At 40.8% G+C, this 20,840-nt stretch overlaps 4 protein-coding genes across 11 annotated transcripts in view; all 4 read left to right on the top strand.

Annotated features, from left to right (window-relative positions):
• The window catches only part of kif13a (kinesin family member 13A), a 38,885-nt gene extending 33,229 nt beyond the window's left edge, over nt 1–5,656 (top strand). For 2 of the 6 annotated variants that reach the window (XM_020637102.3, XM_020637104.3), the window contains 3 exons: nt 1,301–1,459; nt 2,460–3,612; nt 4,030–5,656. In XM_020637102.3, coding sequence (XP_020492758.1) covers nt 1,301–1,459; nt 2,460–3,612; nt 4,030–4,163 — 1,446 coding nt within the window. In that variant the 3' untranslated portion in view covers nt 4,164–5,656. The remainder of the gene's footprint in view (nt 1–1,300; nt 1,460–2,459; nt 3,613–4,029) is intronic. The other 4 variants (XM_020637106.3, XM_020637108.3, XM_065957950.1 and 1 more) reach the window with 3 other exon arrangements.
• A 1,284-nt stretch (nt 5,657–6,940) lies between these two features.
• Nucleotides 6,941–12,183, top strand: rbm24b (RNA binding motif protein 24b). Its single transcript, XM_020637109.3, has 4 exons — nt 6,941–7,264; nt 7,620–7,743; nt 7,887–7,941; nt 10,598–12,183. The coding sequence occupies exons 1-4, from the start codon at nt 7,094–7,096 to the stop codon at nt 10,959–10,961; spliced, it is 714 nt and encodes a 237-aa protein (XP_020492765.1). The 5' UTR covers nt 6,941–7,093; the 3' UTR covers nt 10,962–12,183.
• A 1,167-nt stretch (nt 12,184–13,350) lies between these two features.
• On the top strand, nt 13,351–17,364 carry grinab (glutamate receptor, ionotropic, N-methyl D-aspartate-associated protein 1b (glutamate binding)). 3 transcript variants are annotated; one of them, XM_020637182.3, is made up of 7 exons: nt 13,351–13,514; nt 14,178–14,522; nt 14,606–14,709; nt 15,141–15,341; nt 15,540–15,668; nt 15,772–15,915; nt 17,028–17,364. In XM_020637182.3, the coding sequence occupies exons 2-7, from the start codon at nt 14,207–14,209 to the stop codon at nt 17,178–17,180; spliced, it is 1,047 nt and encodes a 348-aa protein (XP_020492838.1). In that variant the 5' UTR covers nt 13,351–13,514; nt 14,178–14,206; the 3' UTR covers nt 17,181–17,364. The 3 variants fall into 3 exon arrangements, with proteins under 3 accessions (XP_020492838.1, XP_020492840.1, XP_020492839.1); XM_020637184.3 differs by having other exon boundaries at nt 14,178–14,510; XM_020637183.3 differs by having other exon boundaries at nt 13,367–13,514; nt 14,144–14,522.
• A 199-nt stretch (nt 17,365–17,563) lies between these two features.
• On the top strand, nt 17,564–20,761 carry LOC109986503 (speriolin-like protein). The gene is made up of 4 exons (XM_020637185.3): nt 17,564–18,135; nt 19,245–19,463; nt 19,556–19,680; nt 19,841–20,761. Exons 1-4 carry the CDS (start codon nt 18,006–18,008, stop codon nt 20,171–20,173), a joined length of 807 nt encoding a protein of 268 aa, XP_020492841.1. The 5' UTR covers nt 17,564–18,005; the 3' UTR covers nt 20,174–20,761.
• Nucleotides 20,762–20,840: the final 79 nt, after the last annotated feature.

Consider the following 20,840-nt stretch of genomic DNA (forward strand, 5'->3'; position numbering starts at 1 on the left):
TTCTACATCATCAACTCGTTTTGTCAGCCATCCTTCAAGAAAACATTTTTACATTTCATCATGGCATTTTTTTTTTTTACATCAAATTGCATCTCCATAACATTTTTGTGAAAATGACTTTGCAGTTGTTCGGCTGACAAAAAAAAACAAAAAAAAAACATGAAGTCACCATCTACTGTGTTTTCATTGAAAGAGCATGACTCACAGGAGCATGATTTCAGCTGTGGATAACCATAACACTAAATGAGACTGAGCTACGGAATTAAGTCTCACATCTGAATTGGATATTTGTGATTAATCATGGCTGTTACAACCATTTAAGCTAACCTTGCATTTTTTATTTGCAGTGCTTGAAGTGTACTAGAGACAGTCCTATCAGTAAAGTGGTTCAGTAAGATGGCAATTTAGGCCAAAAGAGAGGGAAAAGTTCTCAGAGTATGACTGTTGTTGTACACAAACAACTACAGTCTGATTAAAAGGTCTTTTGTATGCTGTTAGATGATAACACAACTAAAATGTGGCCTACAGACCATAAATATGTGAACCTGACTAAATTATGGTAAACAGTAGAGCCTGACTAATATTTATCTTTAGAAAGGTACTTTTTGGGTCAACTTAGACATAGCGCAGTTATATATCTGTTTATGCGTATGTGTTTTACGATATAGCAGGGAAAAATGCTAACAGGGATTTCAGAAAGGTAATTTCATAGTTTTACCTGATAAATGGGCTCTTACTCCATAGTTGTTGCTTTTTTTTTTTTTTTTTTTTTTAAAGATTTATATTGGGGCTTTTTGGGCCTTTAGTAGAGTGACAGGACAGAGGATAGAGTTGGAGAGAGAGAGAGAGAGAGAGAAATGATATGCAATGCTCTCAGCACTGTGTACAGACGGCTAAGCCTACAGTGAATAATTAGTTTACACATGATGTTAATTATTATTTAAGCAGGTTATTAGCTACTAAAATGCCTACTTTTGCATATTCGTGAACAATGCAATAATATTGCAACAAACAACAACGATATCAACCACGATATCGGTAATCTTAGATGTTATCCCTCTCTAATTGGTAATAGTTTAAACATTTCACTTAAAGGTTTGGGAAATCATTAAGGACCTGATTCCCACAAGTGTTGGTACAATAAGAAGTACAGTCACTCACTGTTTAGACACTTCAAGCACTGTTTCTGTCAAATATTTACCTGCATGGCACTGATTGTGTAACTGGCCTGCCCAGCTCCAAGCATGTTGTGTGTGTGTGTGTGTGTGAAGTGTTTGCTGTTGTTCTGACCCATCCACAGAGCATGCGCTCATGTGTGGACAGCACTGCACTGCTCCCCCCTCCCTGCTCCTGGCACCGGCCCAGGGCAGGCAGCGAGGGCCACTGCACGCCTTCCACCTCCACCCTCACCTCCACTCCCACCAGCAGACAGCTCAGCCACACACTGCCGCTCACTGCTGTAAGTGCTACACACGCCAGCACACTCGGCTCTGAGGGCAAATGTTATAGTTTTAAACACACAAACATACACTCTGTTATATGTTGAAGGAAGACTTACACTGCTGAGTGCTTATATACACACTACAATGACTTGCTTTAAAAGTGACACACCAATTCCTCTTCTGAAGCTTTCCAGAAGTAGGTTTAAACACTTTCAGACTCATTCAAATTTCAATTTTTCCAACAGTGGGTAAATTAAAAATAGAAACTTAAAGAAGGGTGAAAACCAAAGATGATTGCAGGTATCCTGAGTAACACATTAACCTGGACGAGGTTGGTCAGGGGATTCTCATTTTCTAGGATCAATCATGTCAAAATGTCCACGCAAAAGTCCTTGTATAACAAAGTTTCTATAGTCAGCACTGGACACAAAAGAAAGCTATTTTGTTCCCCAAGAACTTGACATTATTTATAAATACTTTTTTAATGGCGGAGAGAACAGAAAATAGCATTTTAACAAAACAGTTGCCACGAGCATTTGCACTCTTCCTTTACATTCAGGTAAAATATCAAATAATGTTAGTGTTAATGTCTTTTCTTTTTTTTTGTAGGTGCACTTTATGGTTTATTATCTAGGCCTCACTCAACTCCAGCATCACCAGTGAGTAGCGACACATAGGTTTAGATGGTAGCTGATGATCACATTGGATTTCAAGGAGTCTGTAGTGAAATGCTCAGGACTACAGACATATGACAGCAGCTTTTACAATGTTTTCACTCTGCCTCGTTTCACTGGTAAAACAATCATGTGAAACCCTAAACAGATATGCAATAGCTGAGCACAGCAGACTCATCATTCATACACGATATACATGCTCCATTATCACATTTTATGCCATTTTTTCATTGACTTCATTCCCTTTTTAAAAAAAGTCTTTGTCTAGATGCTCCTCACAGGCTTTAGCTAACATCATGTGTGGTGGGATATCTTTTTGTCCTGCTTCCGTTGTTCCCATCAGCAGGACTCTGAGGACGAGGAGACTACTGTGGACATGATGCTGAATCTCGATCGGGGCGCTCAGGACCACAGCAGCTTCCATCCTTACATCCCAGAAGACTTCGCAAACTTTGAGATTTACAACGCCACTCTGGAGAGCCAGGATGGCTTTCTGTCCTCCCGCTTCGACTCAAAGGGAAGCCGGTGTGGAGGTGGGGTTGGGGAGAGGGAGGTGCCTCGAAGCCCCACGACCAGCAGCTGCACCAGTGGCTACTTTTCACACAGTGCCTCCAACGCCACTTTGTCTGACATGCCATTCAGTGCCAGCGAGAGCTCCGACCACCTCAGCTGCACCTCCAGAGACACCCAGGACCCCGCTGGCAGCCATGCTGGAAGAGGCTGCACTCAAACCAAAAGTGTTTCTGCAGGGACTGACACCCAGCAGGTCCCTCTCTCTGCAGGCGGGGTTCCGGATCTGCTCAGTCAACCTGCCTCCTCTCCTGTCAGAATCCCTAACTGCACAGACAAGCAGGAAACATATCCTCTGCCTCATGACTTTGTACTCAGTGCCAGTCAGGAGTTCACTGACTTTAAAGGTGCCGAAGACAGTATAGGAGACGGGGAATTAGCATGTTTTACAGAAGGATGGGAACAGAAAGGATTGGAGTCCTCTACAAACCAGCAAAAGGAACCACATAACTTAAAAACATGCGATACAGGCAATAAAAACCTCTCTGATATCTCTGTCATTATAGATACATCTGATCCTGAAAACACTTCTATTTTCAAATGTTCAAATATTACAAACACTATCCCACTCTCTGTGCCTGACAAAGTCCCAGCTCCATCTCCAGCGTCATCATCCCCAGTCACACTGTTATCCACAGCTCCATCCTCAGCTCCAACTTCTCGAGCAGGAGGGGAACCTCCAATCCAGGAGCCAGCTCAGGGAGATCTGCCCCACGGGAGTCCCTGTCCCAGCCCGAACCCCAGCAGTGCAGAGCCCTCGGGCGATTCCAGCGGAGATGAGAGCACCCCTGTGGCTCAGCTTCCTGACTGGATGGCCCCTGGCGAGCTGGTGTGGGTGGGGAAGAGGAGAGGAACGGTCCACTATGTCGGAGGAGTGGAGTTTGCTAAGGGGATCTGGATTGGAGTGAAGCTGGACATGGCAGTGGGTGAGTCTCATTATAGGTTTTGCTGAAATACAACTTTCTGTTAGTGGAGTGTGACAGATACATGTATGTGATGGTGATATTATAGCCTGACATACAGTATACTGAGACTGAAATAAAGTGGCATCACTTAATTCATCCACCACAGTGCATTGACAAATATTTTTATAGAAATTGTAGGAATCCTCTTTTAAGATTATCACAGAAATCAAACGATTAAAAACACAAGTGGCGACTTAAGTCATCATAGCTTTGTTGTGTTGGAGTCATCAACATATTGCGGGTTTGTGATTCAGGCCTTCACATCAGCCTTTAAAAGCAAAGTACCTCAGGCTCAAATGTTTAGTGTAGAAAAGAAAGTTGCATGTCTTTGCCTCTTGTGTATCAAACACTGTTGTGACACTCGATTCTTTTTTGTAGGTAAGCACAACGGGACTGTACAGGACAGGGTCTACTTCCGCTGTCCTCCGGGCCACGGTGTGTTTGTGAAGCCATCTCGCCTCACCAGGGGACCACCCAACATGGACACAGAACCTCAGACTCTGATCAGATAGGACCCAGAGATGGACCGGCTTCCTTATGAATGGCAGGAACCAGGAGGTTGGGTCCTCAGACCTAGTGCCTAAAACCTCTCCTTCAATCCCTTTGACCACTCAAGCCTCCGAGCTGATATATTCTGTAGATCTCTGCTTTCTTAAAGCATTTCTGACCTGTGCATTGATGAAGGTATATCCAATCTACTGTCCACTGAACATTCACTATGCACATATCTGGGTTTTTTACATGGTGATATTTTTGATAGAGAACTTTTAACTGGGAGTCCATATGGAAATATTACCCTCATACCTTTTCTTACATTGGTTTCTGAGCGTTATATGTAATATTTTTGTAAGAGAATACATTCTCCCCTGAGGCTCATAATGGAGAAATCTGAGAAATGAAGAATAAGAATGTACTACTGTTAATAAAATCATTGATATTTACATCAATATGATACGTCAGGGGTAACCAAAGAACTACGGTTCCATGTCTGCTGTTATAAGTAATATGTTATTTTTTTAATGTGCTTACGTGGAGATAAATATATTATATATATATATCTGTGTAAAAGTCAAGCTTAGTGCCATATCTCTTGGAGTAATGTCACATACCCTGAACAGAGGACAAACTGCAAAACCCTGAGTGCAGTGTCTGACTGCAGTTCTGATGTTTTATTATCCTGTTGAAGTACTGTAACACTGTGGAAGAAATAATCCCCATCCAGCATGAGACTGTTTGCTGTTTGAAAGCTTGCACTGGAAAGGTTTTTTTTTTTTTTGAGGGTTCACCGACTGTCTTCCATTTTGAACCGATGACATGCTTTCCAAGTGACTGAGAAACCATTTCTAATCACATTAACCTGAGGAACAAGTCCAAGGCCGGGATATACTGATGCCTTCATGTCCTGTTTTTACAAAGGCAGGAAGAAAACCCCTAAGAAACTCATCGAATACTTAAACAAGTTCGCTACGTTTTAAACTAACTATGGACCTAAACCTGTGTGTGGATATCATCATGTCCAGGGGCATTTAAAATGCCATCCAGACTGAATGTTTGACCACCTTTTTACCTGATTGTCCATCTGCGATATACATTTGAATGGACTGATATATAACACTACATGTTACAAGGTACTCAATAATGCATTTTTTTTTCTCTCATGGAGGATGGGATGAATGCGTAATGGACATATCAGGTGACGAAAGACAGTGCACAAGTATGTTAGTGGTGAAGAAGAGATGAACTTGTGTTTGAATGGAAGTGGTGAACTGTGGAACTGACTAGAACTTGTTATCTGTCCGAGCTGTAAAGTCGAGTAAATGAAACCAACCCAAGACCTTACTTTAAAGAAGAGAACAAAGCTGCTCTCCCTCATAAGGAGCTGTAAATAGAAATGTATTTGAACATAGTATTTACACTATTATAATGTACAGCATTGTATTTATAATGTATCTCAAACTGTTTGAATTGGTACAAGATGTTCTAGAATAGAACATTTACAACCAGAGTGGTGTGTTGACTCTTCATTTGGCTTGTTCAAGTTCACCTTTGTTCGTATATTTTTTTTACGTTTCATGAGTAAAGCATTATATTTTAGTACAGCGGGAAGTTCACAGTTTTTGCATCTAGGAGCCTAGAAAAAAAGCCCCTTGACGGCAACATTTAAGAAAACCAATTTAGAGATTTGCAGTAAATTGCAAAAATGTTCACATCCATTTGTAAATTAAATTCAATATGATCCCGCTTTAAATGATTCTATTATGGATTCTGTTGTACAAGAAAATGTTTGAGGTCATCATAGGTTGTTTTGCTTCAGCCAAGCATTGTACACACAACATACCAGTGGATTTAGTATTCTCCACTTTGTGTTTTGGATTGGACGTCTCCAGTGAAGTCTCCAGTCACTCAGATTTATAGCCAAAAACTGACGACGTTAAGGTAAACAACATAAACATGTCAACATGCTGTAATTTAAGATGATGTAGGCATCTGTTGACCAATCAAAGATGGCTCAACACTACTTCGGTTTAGTCACTATTAGTTGTGCAAATGACTGTTGTTTAAATGCTGGTAAACTGCATGGTCCTTCCAGGATGTTTCATAAGGAGGCTGGTGGTGCCAGATGTCTAATTTTATTACATTTAACTTAACTTTAATGTCCCCATGGGGTGGAATTTCATGTTTTCAAAACGTGTACCTAATTAGTATTTATTTTTTTCCAGCAATTTATTCAATAGCAATGTCTAGGAAAAGCCTATAGACCCTAGGCTTTAGATCAGAAATCTAACAAATTCTTATTTTTCAAACACACTAAACTGACATTAAGGACATTAAAAAAAATGTAATGATATGATACTATTTGTAAACAAAATATAAGCCTACTACCTTGCAGTGTGGGGCTGTGAGTCAGCAAAAAAGAAAAGGGGGGGAAAAAAGACGGACAGAATGCAGCCTACAGTGTGAGTTCTCACTGTGGAGTCGTATTTGTTTTAAACAACACTTTTATCTACACACTGAGAACAAATAACTTCGATTTTACTTTTGTTTCTTCTCAAACTCAGCCCTGCAATCTGTGGCTGTCTATTAACTGGAGCTGGAGTTTTTTTTTTTTTCCACACTCATTCTGTGTCCCTGTCTCTGTTTTAGCAGCTGTGCGACAGTAGGTAGCCTGAGCACAGTGTGGTGGTCTGGATCTGGGTGGAGTCAAGTATCTGTGTCACACACTGGTGGCAACTGGGAAGTCTCCCGCAACAAACTAACAGGTGTCCTCCACCTCCTCCTCCAGTCACATCACAGGGGGGCTGTGTGTCCACGCTCTCTCTCTCTCTCTCTCTCTCTCTCTCTTTCTCTCTCTCTCTCTCTCCAGCAACTGATCTGAACGCGTCTCCTCACTCCATTTCGACTTCACAACTTTTATAAAAGAACTTTTCATACACCTCCACAAATGATGCACTCGGCGCAGAAAGACACCACGTTCACAAAGATCTTTGTGGGAGGTCTTCCTTATCACACGACTGACTCCAGTCTGAGGAAATACTTCGAGGTGTTTGGAGACATCGAGGAGGCTGTTGTCATCACAGATCGACAGACGGGGAAATCCAGAGGTTATGGATTTGTAAGTAGCCGGGGGGGGCAGCGGGCTGTTTTGAGTTGCCATTTCTAAGTTGCTTGAGCACGTGCACAGTCGGGGATATGGCCAGCTGATCCAGTATGGGCATCCAAAAGAAGAGTCGGTTAAACTGTTTCCTCCTCTGTTTTAATTGGGTTATCTGTTACTGTTGAAGACATGTGACAAACACGACTCAGAACCAGTGGAATTGCCTTAAAAAAAAAAGATCTTACTTCTCTTATATGGGCCTGAAAACGTGTGACCTATATTCGTGGGTTCCACCTGGACACATTGACCAAGCTGTAGAATAGAACATCTTCTTTAGCTTAATTTAAAATGTGCTCTTTTCCTTTATTTCCAGGTGACCATGGCAGACCGGGCCTCTGCTGACAGAGCATGCAAGGACCCCAACCCCATAATAGACGGCAGGAAAGCTAATGTAAACCTGGCCTACCTGGGGGCTAAACCAAGGGTCATCCAGCCAGGTGAGGGACTGAACCATGGCTTTAATCCAAACTTAGATGACACAGCTACTAACAATGTCTTCAAAATCCTCCCTATGACATTGGAAAAGAATCCGCACTTAAACCACACTTCTAACTGGTCCAAATTTCTGTTGTCGTTCCAGGATTTGCATTTGGTGTGCCTCAGATCCATCCAGCATTCATCCAAAGACCTTATGGGTATGTGAAGCTGCATAAATCCACTTTGTCTCACATAAATGTGTTTATGTATTGTGAAAAGAAAAACGTTTTTGTCACTGTAATGTCCTGATATGATCTGATAGTTGTTGTTGTTAACTTGACATTCATCATTGCCTCCACCTGTTAAATCCTGAATGAGGACATGTGAGTGTTGATGTGTGCCTCTCTGCTTGGCATTGACTGTGAAGGAAGTGAACATAAGCCACTGCAGGACTTGACTTGATGTTGTCTATCTCTCTCTGATCTGACAGGCTCGGTAACGGTTAAAATAGCTGATGAGGGGACATGATGATTTGAGGAATAGCTGAGTCTGCATTGGGCAGAGCACTAAAGTGTTACCTGTAATCTCTGACATACACAAACAAACTCAAATGGTGACTAGATGCATGGAAGTATTTCTTTCTTTTTTTTTTCAGTTTTGGATAGTACATAGAGTTGTGTGTGCCTTGTTTTCAGTATGATGTGGTGTTCAGCTTAACTGTGTGCTTATTTCCACTTGCAGTGGGGGGAGTGGGGGTTTAAAAGATGTTTTTTTGTGCAGATTTTGTGAGGGTTTTTTTTATACAGGGAGCTGTAACTCTGTAATGGAGTGTTGATTCTTTTACACTTTTAATGATTGATTTGTGCTTTAGCCTGTGGTTTATTTTTCTATTCACTCCAGTCTCGAGTTAACATGATTGATGTTGATTGTTGATGTTTTGTTGTCAAAAGGGGGCTGATGATCACTCCGTTTGTTGATTTCAAACTTGGTCCCCTGCAACAAAACAAACACTGGCTTGCATGCTGGAGTTCCTTTTCAGTTTCCTTACCCATGATGCTGTGTTGTTGGTTTTTTATTAACCCTTGCCTTTCACTCTTGGCTTACATTTTCAGGTACACAATACTGAGAATATCTTTTTTCTGAAGGAAAAAGAAAATCCCCGTAGTGTATTTTTGCTCACTTCTATAGCAGGTGTTGCATAACAAACAAATTTCAATGATAAAAAAATAAACTATAGATGCAGTTTTGGATTCATTCTTTAGCTTTGCAATGGACAAAGAGGCATTTTTTTAAACATGGGCTCAAATGTTCCCTGTACTATAGTTTGGAGACAGAGATCTTAGTGGCACTTTAAGGCAGCAGCTGGCGGCTACAGTGATCTCCACGGCCTCTCAAATTCAGATGGAAAATAGGAGTCACTCGGCAGAGCTGTTAATAATGTATGGCACGGACGAGGCTGCTGGCCTGTGAACAACAGGTGGGCCGAGACATGTGCCCATGAAGCCTTTTGGTTATGTGCTTGGGATTACCCATGTGTCTTGGTGATTTACAAAGCACCTTTATTTAGCCCCCGACCACAAAATGTTCATCCCATATCTTTCAATAGAGATGGCTTAAGTCAGCTGTGCCCTTTTAACCCTGGGGCCGTTTCTAGAAAAACAATGTCCTGGCACAAAGAACGCCTACCAGCAGGTTAGCTTCTACAGTTTCAAGCTTTAAATTATTCACATGCTTATGTTTAAAACATTGTCTGCGATCATGATGCAGCTAGAGTAAAAGAAAAGGTTGCCTCATTGTAGATGTCTCTGTAATACAGGCACAACTTTCTAAACAACCAGGATTCTTTCAGTCTGATAATAAAAGTAGTAAATGCTGGAAAGTCACAGAGACAGTGAAGTGGCGTAGGCAGCCATTACCGTTGACGAGTGCCCTGCCATGTGTTAGTGAAGGAGATCAGCGTGTCCTTTGGAGATGACAAGGGGAGCAAAAATAGCATGCTTCCAGCCTCCCTTGTCAATCAAGTTGGCGTGTGTATGTTTGTGTGGGGGTGTATGCCAGTAAGTGGGGGAGGGGGTGCTTGTCTATGGACAGATATAACAGTTTCACACCTGCTCCTCAGTATATTTACTGAAGGTGACTTCAACACAAGTTTAAAGTGGGGCCAAACCTACCCAGAAACCAAAGGTTGGATTAATCCAACTACACTCTGGTCTAGTACAGTAAGAGGGTTTTGCTTTCCAGTGGAGCGCTCCTACTCTTACACCATTTCGTACTTTTACTCACATAAAGAAAGAAAAAAAGGGTTAACTTAAAACTCATTAATAAACCAATAAATCAGCCACTTGTTAAAATACGCTTTTGTTAATTCATTGCAATGCAGTGTACTGCAATCTCTAGCTGCTCCAATCTGAAGAATTCAAAGGTCTTTTTACCCTATTTTTGTGTGTTTGTGGACCTATTAACATGTGTGGGCATGCCTGTATTTGTGGTGTTGTTGTGACCGGATGTGGACAGAACATCCACTTCTTCTCCTGATATGTTGTGGTTTTGTGCGATAAGCTCGCATTTTGTCAAACACCGTTTTGAGTTCAACCTTTTGGGTGCAGAGCTGGGCTGTATCTTCTTTTAATGCCTCACTGTGTTTCAGACTCAGGTGCTTTTTTTTTATTTGAAGCTGCGCTTGTGTTTCTTTTTTGGTTTTGCTGCTTCCTAAACTTTTCATTTCTGTGTAGGGTTTTCAGTCTTTAATGAATGGATTTGCTGTGTTCTGAGGACTGGATTGACGTATTAGTGGCGCCTGCTTTTCAGTTTCAGGGTTGGAAAGATGACAAGCTGTGGCTCTGCTTTGACCCCGTTTGTTCTTGTGTCCTACAGAGTACCTGCCCACTACGTGTATCCACAAGCCTTTGTCCAACCCAGTATGGTGATCCCTCATGTGCAACCTTCTGCAGCTTCAGCAGCAACAGCTGCTGCTGCCACTTCTCCATACCTTGACTATACTGGAGCAGCTTACGCCCAGTACTCTGCGGCTGCTGCTGCCACTGCTGCTGCAGCTGCTGCATATGAGCAGTATCCGTATGCTGCCTCACCAGCACCAACAAGCTACATGACCACAGCAGGGTATGGATACACTGTCCAGCAGCCACTAGCCACTGCTGCAACCCCCGGAGCTGCTGCTGCTGCTGCGGCCTTCAGCCAGTACCAGCCTCAGCAGCTGCAGACAGACCGCATGCAGTGAAACCTGGAAAATTACTTTAAAGGAAGACAGCACAGGCGGTCACACCCCTACCGTGAAGAGGGAAACATGAGGCAAGGGAAGACCGACGAGGTTGAATGATGGTTGTCACTCCCAGGTTTTGACTTAGCAGTTCTTCTACCAAAGAGCCCGAACAAAATCACCAAAACATGTGGAGACAAATGAGTCATTACTGTCAATTTTGTGAGATCAGTATTTTGTCATTATTGAATATAAATGAATATTTAATATTTATTCAGCAGTAAAATATTTAACTTTAATTGAAGGAGACTCACTTTACCCTTATGTCAACCATTACTAGATTATCTAGTGTATATATATTGCAGTGGAATTTGTAAAGAAAAAATCCCCAGTACATTCATGTTTTATAATCCAGTTTCTTCCCCAACACTTTGAAAAAACAAAAACACTTACAACTGTATGATTGCATGCCAGACCATCATGCAAGCTGAATTATTTCATAGTTTTGGAACAGTTGTTCGGTAGAGCTATGCAGACATTGATAAAGCAGTCAGTGTTTAGTTTGGATTCTTTCCTATTTTATAACAGTTTGGTGTGAGATAGTTTAGACACCTTTGTATGTACGACAAAATGCTGGAGTGACAGCGGAAGCTCCCGCTTTAAACTGCACCTCAAGCAAGCTCAGCAAATGGGAAGAACCATTGTTGAATGTGAATCTCTCATTTTCATTTTGACTAAATATTTCATAATGTGCCTTTTTAAATTATGCTATTTATGTATTTATTATGGAGCCTTACAGTTAAAAAAAAAAAAAAAAACACTTTGTTTTGTGTTCATGTCAGTATGAAGCCTACTATAGAACTTTTCCACATGTGCTGCTGCATTCTGATCAAGAGCAAATGAAGGATGTCTAAACTAGGCATGACAAAGCAGAACACTGTGTATGAAGAACAAAATATGTGTGGAAGCAAAAAGTCCAGGAGTTTCTGTTTTCTGTAGATTTGATGTTGTCGTCTCGAATAGATTCTTAATTCTTTAATATCTCTTTTTATACTTGAGCAGTTTGATAAAGGACGCTGTGAAAACTGTTGACTTTCTAAAGTTTTTTTTTACATTTGGTGTCATTAGACATTAGATGTTTTCTAATGCAAGGAATTCACCTTTCCCCCCTTGCACTTTCTAATGCATGACTCAAAATAATGCAAACCTTTTAATAAGTGAAATAAAAGGAAATCTAACTTTAGCTTCTCCATCGTGTAATGTTGTTTTTGCCCACAGCCTTTGATTTGCTTGATGAAATGATTTAATGGAGAATACAATGATACAAAACTGTTACAGATGGGACATTAATGTATGCACCATGATAGCCCTATATCATCTTCTGTCCATCTACAATGCTAATCATTGCTTTTCATGTTATATGTTTAACTTGAATGATCATCTCGTAGCATGAGAATGAAATTCTAAACAATTACAAGAAGAGATCAACACCAAAATGGTAAAATAATCCTATGTTTCAGAAGACCCATGTCACTGCCTAGTATCAAATCACACTTTATTGTAAACGCGTCTACACTTGAAACACTGTTTGACAGTTGAATGCGTGCTTCTGTTCACGTTTAAAATCTGCAAAGATAAATGTGAGGCTTCCTATTATTCCCACCTTACCACATCACACAGCTGTGGTAAATAGAAGCTGCATAACATACATCATAATGTAAGAGCCATTTGCAATAATAACGTGAAGTGTTTTGAAGGGCTAAAGTTGAATTTCATACAGCATTATCTCAACTTCCTCCCCCCCCCCGAATAGACTGTGTTAAAGCCCCCATTGTCCTTCTCCTGCTTCTACACCTGTTGACAAGCCTTCATGATACACCCCCACATGTGTGTCTATGCAGAGCTGTGTGCTGGACACGTGTTGTGACCTCTCTGGGGTATGACAGAGGGGCATGTGGGTAACTCTCTGGCAGGTCCAATGGAATTTAAGTTGTCTAGAGACCCTTCCTGGTGGGCCCTGGGGGTTTTCTCCTGACACCTACTGGCTCACTTTGTTAACTACTTGTTGTCATGAATTTTTCCACTCAGACTGATTTCCTTTTTAAGGCACTTTTTTCATTTTCAAAATGACCTAAACAGTTCATGAAGTCACAGACATGTTCACGTAACATAATGTTTACATTCTATGTTAGGCGACAGCTTTCAAGTCAAATATAAATACATAAATCCACCGTGGGAAGACATGCAGGCGACATAAAGTCAAAGAAGCATCCAATGTGTTCGTAATTTTTTTTTTTTTACAATCGACCTGCTGTGAAATGTAAATCACAAACAGAGATGTGAGATCAAGCGGTGAAAGGAATTTGTTCCCTCTTCACCGCTCAGTTCCGCATCTTGGGGGCGGTGACGCAGGAATTAACGCAGTTTACTGGATGTTAGAGGGAGAGCAAAAAAAAAAAAAAAAAGAAGAGAGAAGAGAAGGATCAAAGAGGGACAGAAGCTGCGATCAGACAAAACAGCACAAATAACTGGTCGGGAATCGAGTTGGGGGTCAAAACTTCGATTGCGGGCAAGGTAAGTAGCATGAAAAGACTTGACGCTGTCCCAAATCTGTTTGATCTTTGTTCTCAGTTTTCTAACAGCGTTATTGTTTGGTGTAAAAACATGGCTGTGTTGCGTGGTACGGTGCAAAGAAAATCTCTGTAGCTCGTTCATGATAAAAAAACAAAAAAAAACAAAAAAAAAACATTGCAGTTATCTCGGTTCTTTATCGACTCAGACAACACCGTTGAATGTACATTGTGGTGCGCCGAAGACAGTTTCTTGTCTCTATGAGGAAATTGGTGGCATGAATTTTACACTCGGCCGAGCCGCACAGCTCGTCGGGAATCTCCGTGAGAACTCGGAGCTCTGATCGATGGCCTCGAACCAGTTGACTGGCCGTGTATTTATTCGTACATTTTAGATACGTGATAAATAGAACAACGTGTGGAACCAATGCAAGTTAATGTTTCTATCCAGGTAGGACTACCTATCGCTTATGAATTCTGATATGTATACCGGAAGTTAGAACTGTCACGTGACTCGTGACGTTGCATCGTGTCTCTTTTTGGGAGCCTGTCAGCTGTAATCCACCTTTTTTTTTTAGTCGTTGTGTCTTATTTTTTCTCTTTGAAACGGCTCACTATTAACTGTCTCACCAGTTATTTGCATGCTTTTGCTGATCTGACACTGCAGTCAGTCTCTGCTCCCGATCTGAGACGGAGATGGCAACCGAGAAGACTGAGTACACTCCCGTGCAGGGGGAACACTCTCCACCATCGCTCCCGGGGCAGCCAGCGTTTCCCATCGGGTTTGACAACATGAATATGCCGGGCCAGAACATGTACGGAGGCCCCGCTGTGCCTGGTGGTCTCCCTGTCCCCAGTGGTCTACCTTTCCCTCCACCAACTGCCTTTGGACCGGGTGTTCCCGGAGCTTTTGGGATGCCTGTGCATCCCCCAAGCGGCCCAGGATACGGTGAAAAACCCTCCTGTCCACCGTATTTCCCACCAGGCCAGGACAATGTTGGTAACTACAGTGGTAGGTGTTTTTGAAATTGTAACATTTGATATACAATTGGGATGAGGAATAATGATTTCTGTTGCTGGCCCGTGCCATTTCAGATGATGTTTACCGCAGTGAGGAGGACCCACCCCCCTTTCATGAGAACCAAGACTTTGATTTTGGATTAGATAACAAGAGCATAAGAAGAGCCTTTATTCGAAAGGTAAGGGGACGCTGCGTTTGATGGAACGTATGGGGATGTAGGCAGTGTGTGAGGATGCGTGACGAGATTAACAATCAACAAACATGATTAACATGCAGCAGAGCAAACTCATTTAATGTTAAACAATGTGGGAAATTTGCAACAATGTAATTCCTGGTATCCCTCTTTGAACAAAATGTTATTGAAATCACATTTTTGACATCTGCTGCTCTTAAAGGGTGAGACAAATACATCAATATATAATTTATTGCATAACTGCTGTGTTGTGATATGTTATTGTGGGCCATGTATGACACCGTAGGTTAACCTCCAATTCTCAACCCTACTTCCATGCAACAAACATGTACAACCTCCTAGGTGAAGTCAGTCAGGTTCTCTGAATCTGATCCATCTGTGACTGCTGCCTTACTGTCCACTCTTCTTCCCTGCAGGTGTTCTTGGTGTTGACGGCTCAGCTGATGGTGACATTTGCCTTTGTGGCTGTTTTCACCTTCGTGGACCAAGTCAAGGTGTTTGTCCAAGTGAACACCTGGACATACCTGGTGTCCTACGGGATATTCTTTGTTTCCGTTTGCGTTATCAGCTGCTGTGGAAGTGTACGCCGAAGACACCCTTGGAACCTGATTGCATTAGTAAGCCTGCTCTGACCCTTTTTCTTTACAGTAGGAAACAGAGAGGGGAGGAGTTACAGCTGAGGAAGTGAATAAATGTGTTATCAGATCTGACTTGAAACATTCTTAGATTTCCACATTTTCAACAGTTTACACAGATTTTAAATCTCTCTGTTCATTATGCAGCCGTTGTGATGTATTTGTGTTTTGTGTTTGCAGTCCGTTTTGACTCTGAGCATGTCCTACATGGTGGGAATGATCGCCAGCTTCCATGACACTGACACTGTGGTGATGGCTGTGGGCATCACGGCAGTTGTGTGCTTCACAGTGGTCATCTTCTCTCTGCAGGTCGGTATCCGTCACTGCCCTGCCTCTTGTATGAATGCCGTGTACATTCGTCACATTCTGATGTGATGGTAACCTTAGTAACGCTCTGTGCCTCCTCCCACAGACCAAGTGCGACTTCACTTCCTGCCATGGTGTGCTCTTCGTCTGTTTAATTGTCCTGATCCTCTTCGGCCTCCTCTGCATCATCATCCGTGACAGGATCCTGCACATCGTGTATGCTGGGCTGGGAGCTTTACTCTTCACCTGCGTAAGTTAGAAAATGAGTTGATATGATGATGATGATGATGATGATGATGTTGAAAGTATATCTGAGGCCCATGTGATCACACACATGCTGTAAAAATAGCATATAACTGCAGACACCTCTGGGGCTTTTTCTCATTGAAATAATGAGAAAATCATCTGATATGGTTAATAATAGCTTAAACCTGTTATATTTTGAGAGAAAGTTTGATTTCCTTTCGCCAGCTGAAATTCTTAAAACAGTAAAAAAAAAAAAAAAAACAGGTGGTACGGATCAGCTTGTTCTTTTTATCTCTTAGTACTTAGTATTTGAAGGATTGAAAGTATTTTGATGTTCTGGTCATTTCAATTTCAACCCTGAGATGCTTTGAAAGTCACATTTTGTGTGATTTGAAACAATGGGCATTTTGACCACAACATGGAAACACGACATTTATAGTTTCCAGAAATTGTGTCTGTTTCATCTGCAAATATGCTGTTAACAGATCTTATTTCAATGACTTTCTACAGAGGAAATAAACAAAATTTTGACCTCACACTCAGAAATCACGTCTGGGTACACCACTTGCAGAGATAAAGACAAAAATTATTTCAGTTGTCATTTCTTTCAAAATTATTTCAGTTGTCAACTAGTAGTGATTACAGTCATCTGACTTATCTGTTATGGTCATTTAGGTATTGTGTTGCTTTGCTATCTATTATTTGTATGCAGGTTTTCTAACCTGAACTTATCATAAACAAACATTGGGAATTTTCTCACCATTAGAACTGTTGGCTGTAGCCTCGTGGTTACTCCTTTGACTTGAAGTCTGAGGGTCTTTTGATGCTTATCTCCTTTAGCATGTTTCCTGTCCCACTCGACTAGCACACGTTTTAGTTGTGACAGGTGTTTGTGTCAGGTTTGAGGGCTCTATAGAGTCCTCAAACCTGACACAAAAACAAACTCTTTGTATTGTTAAGATAAAAGAAGTTTGTGTGTCTTGTAATTTGGGAGAGACAATTCTTTAAACTTAGAAAATGCAAAATTATAAAAAAAAATCTATTGTGACAGAAATGTTTCACAAATTTTAGATCCAGATTAATGTCTGACCCATTGTGCATTCCTCTATTTTACAGTTCTTGGCGGTGGACACACAGCTGCTGCTTGGCAACAAGGAACTGTCCCTGAGTCCAGAGGAATACGTCTTCGCTGCTCTTAACCTGTACACGGATATCATCAACATCTTCCTCTACATTCTCGCTATCATTGGAAGGGCCAGGGGAAGCTAAACAGGAGGATCAAATGTTTCAGTATCAGAAGAAAACATTTTTGAGTTTATAGCTAGAAGTGATTTTCCATAATCCTGATTTCTATCTTGTCTTGTAGTGTAAACTGACCACATAGTTTAAATCATTTTTTTTTTGTCTTCACTCTGTAAATGTTCTTTTCTATGGTAATAAAAATAGATGTCTATGTGGTGTATTTTTTGAGGAGTGGGGGATTAAAGTTTTTATGAGATGTATGACTGTTGTACAAACTTTTTTGGTTTAGAAAAAGGGCAATGTCGAAAGAAATCATTTTAAGAGCATCAAGAGCTCAGCAGCAGTTGTGTTTTATCTTTGCACTTCTAGGACTTCTTCAATGCAGGCTGCTTCAGCAGATGACCTTTATGGGCTTTAAACTTGAGAAACAGTAAGTGGACTATCTTCAGGTTTAAAATGATCATTATTGCTTAATCTGAATTCTTGCAAACAGTGAGAAGCGCTTAAAAGTGCAGTAGATCAAAATCCAAAAAGCTGCTGTGCTTGCACAGTCTGTTGCCATGACAACAAAGTAAGTAACATCAACTGGTGAAGACGGTGAGTTATGCTTGAAAGCTGTACACAAAGCTAATAATGCTCGACCTTTTGGGGTTTTTTGTCAAAATGCAATTATATTGAAGTGCTATCTTTATTGCTTACCTATAAACGTTTTTTTCTAAACTTGTTCTCTTGTCTTTTGTACTGAGTGCAAGAATCCTACAAAGAGAACTCTGTGTTGTTGTGATTTGATTTTGTCACTGTTCAGAAAGTGTTTGGGCATTTGGGCTCAGCTGTTAAACTGGGAGCCTAAAAATGGACCTGGAGCAAACTTTTGGATGCATTCTGTCAAAATACCAACAACTCGAGCAGGAAATTGACGAGTTGAAGAAAGAGAGAGCTAGGACGCAGAGCTTCAATGGAAATACTTGTGAGGAATTACCAGGTAAGAGGTTTTTTTTCTCTGCCACTAGATGGCAGTCAGGCTGCAGTTCAGATTCTTAGGAAGGGGTGAAGACGTGTGCATACTTGTAATATAAACAAAGACTTATTAATCAGGTCGGTTTTATAGTAGACCTCAACTGTATGTTGCTGTATCTTTTCATAATGACAATTGAAAGGGAAGAAATGTGATCTTAGTTGTTTCTAGTAATTCAATTCTTAAGAAATAGTTACAAATCTCCATTTCTTGGCCCATCTGTCCTGATTGATTCATAATCTTTCGATGACATAACTGGATGATATTAAGCCAAAATTGTTTTGGTGTAAATCAAAGTGACACAATAAATATCATGTCATGAAAGGAGCTTCTAAAGTTGATCCAGGCTATGGACCAGACAGAAGATCTTTGAATGAGGATCACAACAGACATGTGATGGGACTCAAAACACAAAATTAAAGTGAGCTGCCTCAATCCATATGAGCCTAAAATGCACCCTAAAAGGAAAATGAATTCCCCATTAGACCATTGAACATTCCTAAAGCTCCAGTAAGAAACTTTTGGTTTGTGTTGATTTTAGTGCCAACTGTGGACAAAGTGTGGACAAAGTACCTCATCTCTTTGCTGAATTTGACCTATCCATGGCTAAGAAGTATTTTTTAACAAAATAATGTCATCATGCTGTCTTTAACTGTGAAATGTATCACTCATCGTATTTGCTGTGGAAAATGTTTTTCAAAGAGGCTATTTCTGCAGTGTGTTGTTAATTACTTCCTCTGACACCTACCAGCAGTAGCAGCAGCAGTTTCAGGCATTACTAATAACAACACAAAAATAACCAATCTCAATGCTTATGGTCTTGTTAGCTTTTGCATGTAATATAAATTCATCAATAATTATTTCAGTCTTTTTCATAACCAGTCAAAAATCTTTAATAATGTAAAACTATTCAAATCAGACCCTGATTCGTTTAAACACGTGTTAAAGAGTGAAGGTCGTTGCATATCAAAGCGGTGATGAGATATAAGCATGCATGTTTAGTGACTGTCTTTAAACATATCCTAATACTTGTCTTTATTAATAAATAACAATAAAATGTTCATATGTTTCATCAGTTTGCTCGACTTCAGGGAGAAAACCATCCTGCCTGTGGCAGAACACCTGTGAAGAGGAAGATTTTAGAAAGGACTTGAAGCTAACAAAGGTCAAACATGAACACCGAACCTCATCTCCCGTCAACTTCAAATCTTTCCTACAAAGCTCGATGCACACGGACAGAAGTGAGACGTTAGAGTTTCAGAGCTGCCAGGCAGATATTTCTCTTCATGTCAAAGGTAAGTGATGCATGACACATTTCCACAGTACCAGCTCTGTTGCCAAAAAAAACCCCATTTTTTTTATTATGTCTTTTATCATATCATTGCAGATTCAAACAGGCTGCTGGGAGAGATAGCTTTTCAACTGGACAGGAGGATTCTCTCTTATATCTTCCAGGGCCATAGGAGGCATTATGGTTTCACACTGCTCAACATACCAAACAAGATCACAGAGGTAGAGAAAATAAAAATGGAAAATAAATGGCTGGGCTGTTGAGGATAAATCTAACTGAAATGTATCAGTTTATCAGTCAATTTACACAAACAATACTGAGAAGAAGATCGACTTTCCCTGACTCTAGGGAAGTAACAAGCCTTTATTTCTCTCTTTGCAGGTCAGCACACACCCACTGACAGGGAAGGTAGATGAGGGCTATCGGCTTCATCTCACTCAGAGGTATGCTGACCTCATGGAGAGGTTGAGTCAGCTCGGGTATAAAACAGCACTTCACCCTGCTTTTACGGAATTTGTTGTGAACACCTTTGGGATCCTGAGAGAGAGGCCTGTTGAACACAGCAACCAGGGAATGCACTTGAATAATTCAGACTTTTTGAAGAAGGTGTTAATGACCACAGCACCTGGAAAACTTCAGAAGGACCTGCTGCTTGTGCTCACCTGCCTTTGCAACATGGCCCAGAGAGATGGAAGGCCTCTTCTTCTCTGGTAGATGTGACCGTTTCGAAAAGGGAGAAAAATAGAGCAAGCTTCCATGGTCCCCAAGCAGGAAATAAATACTGAAGCGTAACACATTTTGTATGGCTGAATTTGTATACACAGACAAAGCTTTTAAACTCTAAATAAATACACAGAATATATGCACGATACATTATATGATTTTCAAGGTTAAACTGACCAGCAAACCTTACAGGAGCAATACAGACATATAGCATTCTGTCATCCTTTTTTTCTGATTTCCTTGGGTAGTACAATTCCCTAGCAGTGGATTGCTATTTCAACCAATATTCAATAATTTCCCATAAGACAGTACTATGTCTTAACCTTAAATATAAGAATCCACAGCATGGATTAGTGAGCAACAATTAAAAGGCAAGTGAGTAGGCCTACTTTCATTTTTGAACGATATTCAATATTTTATTTGGGTGACTGTAATTGGCCTTCCTGTTTTCACTTCTCTGTATTTCTATTTTAGCAAGCAAGCTAGATTATCATCAATAGGCCTGCATCATCGATTTATTCTGCAGGAGACTTTCCTTATTTTATTTTTATTTTAATACAGCATTTTGCCAAAACACGCAATGACAGCAACACAACGGGAAATGAACTTGCTTCCTTCCTACTACTTAGTTAGTAGGACACATCATCATCTTACGAGC

The sequence above is a fragment of the Labrus bergylta genome, chromosome 8, assembly GCF_963930695.1.
Source record: "Labrus bergylta chromosome 8, fLabBer1.1, whole genome shotgun sequence".
Classification (NCBI taxonomy): Eukaryota; Metazoa; Chordata; class Actinopteri; order Labriformes; family Labridae; genus Labrus; species Labrus bergylta.

Excerpts from the sequence above, each read along its gene's own strand:
- rbm24b (XM_020637109.3), top strand. The coding sequence starts at position 7,094 with ATGATGCACTCGGCGCAGAAAGACACCACGTTCACAAAGATCTTTGTG. Across the intron at positions 7,265-7,619 it reads AATCCAGAGGTTATGGATTT|GTGACCATGGCAGACCGGGC; the intron begins GTAAGTAGCCGG and ends CTTTATTTCCAG. Across the intron at positions 7,744-7,886 it reads ACCAAGGGTCATCCAGCCAG|GATTTGCATTTGGTGTGCCT; the intron begins GTGAGGGACTGA and ends TTGTCGTTCCAG.
- grinab (XM_020637182.3), top strand. The coding sequence starts at position 14,207 with ATGGCAACCGAGAAGACTGAGTACACTCCCGTGCAGGGGGAACACTCT. Across the intron at positions 14,710-15,140 it reads GAAGAGCCTTTATTCGAAAG|GTGTTCTTGGTGTTGACGGC; the intron begins GTAAGGGGACGC and ends TCTTCCCTGCAG. Across the intron at positions 15,916-17,027 it reads GAGCTTTACTCTTCACCTGC|TTCTTGGCGGTGGACACACA; the intron begins GTAAGTTAGAAA and ends TCTATTTTACAG.
- LOC109986503 (XM_020637185.3), top strand. The coding sequence starts at position 18,006 with ATGGACCTGGAGCAAACTTTTGGATGCATTCTGTCAAAATACCAACAA. Across the intron at positions 19,464-19,555 it reads TATTTCTCTTCATGTCAAAG|ATTCAAACAGGCTGCTGGGA; the intron begins GTAAGTGATGCA and ends ATATCATTGCAG. Across the intron at positions 19,681-19,840 it reads TACCAAACAAGATCACAGAG|GTCAGCACACACCCACTGAC; the intron begins GTAGAGAAAATA and ends CTCTCTTTGCAG.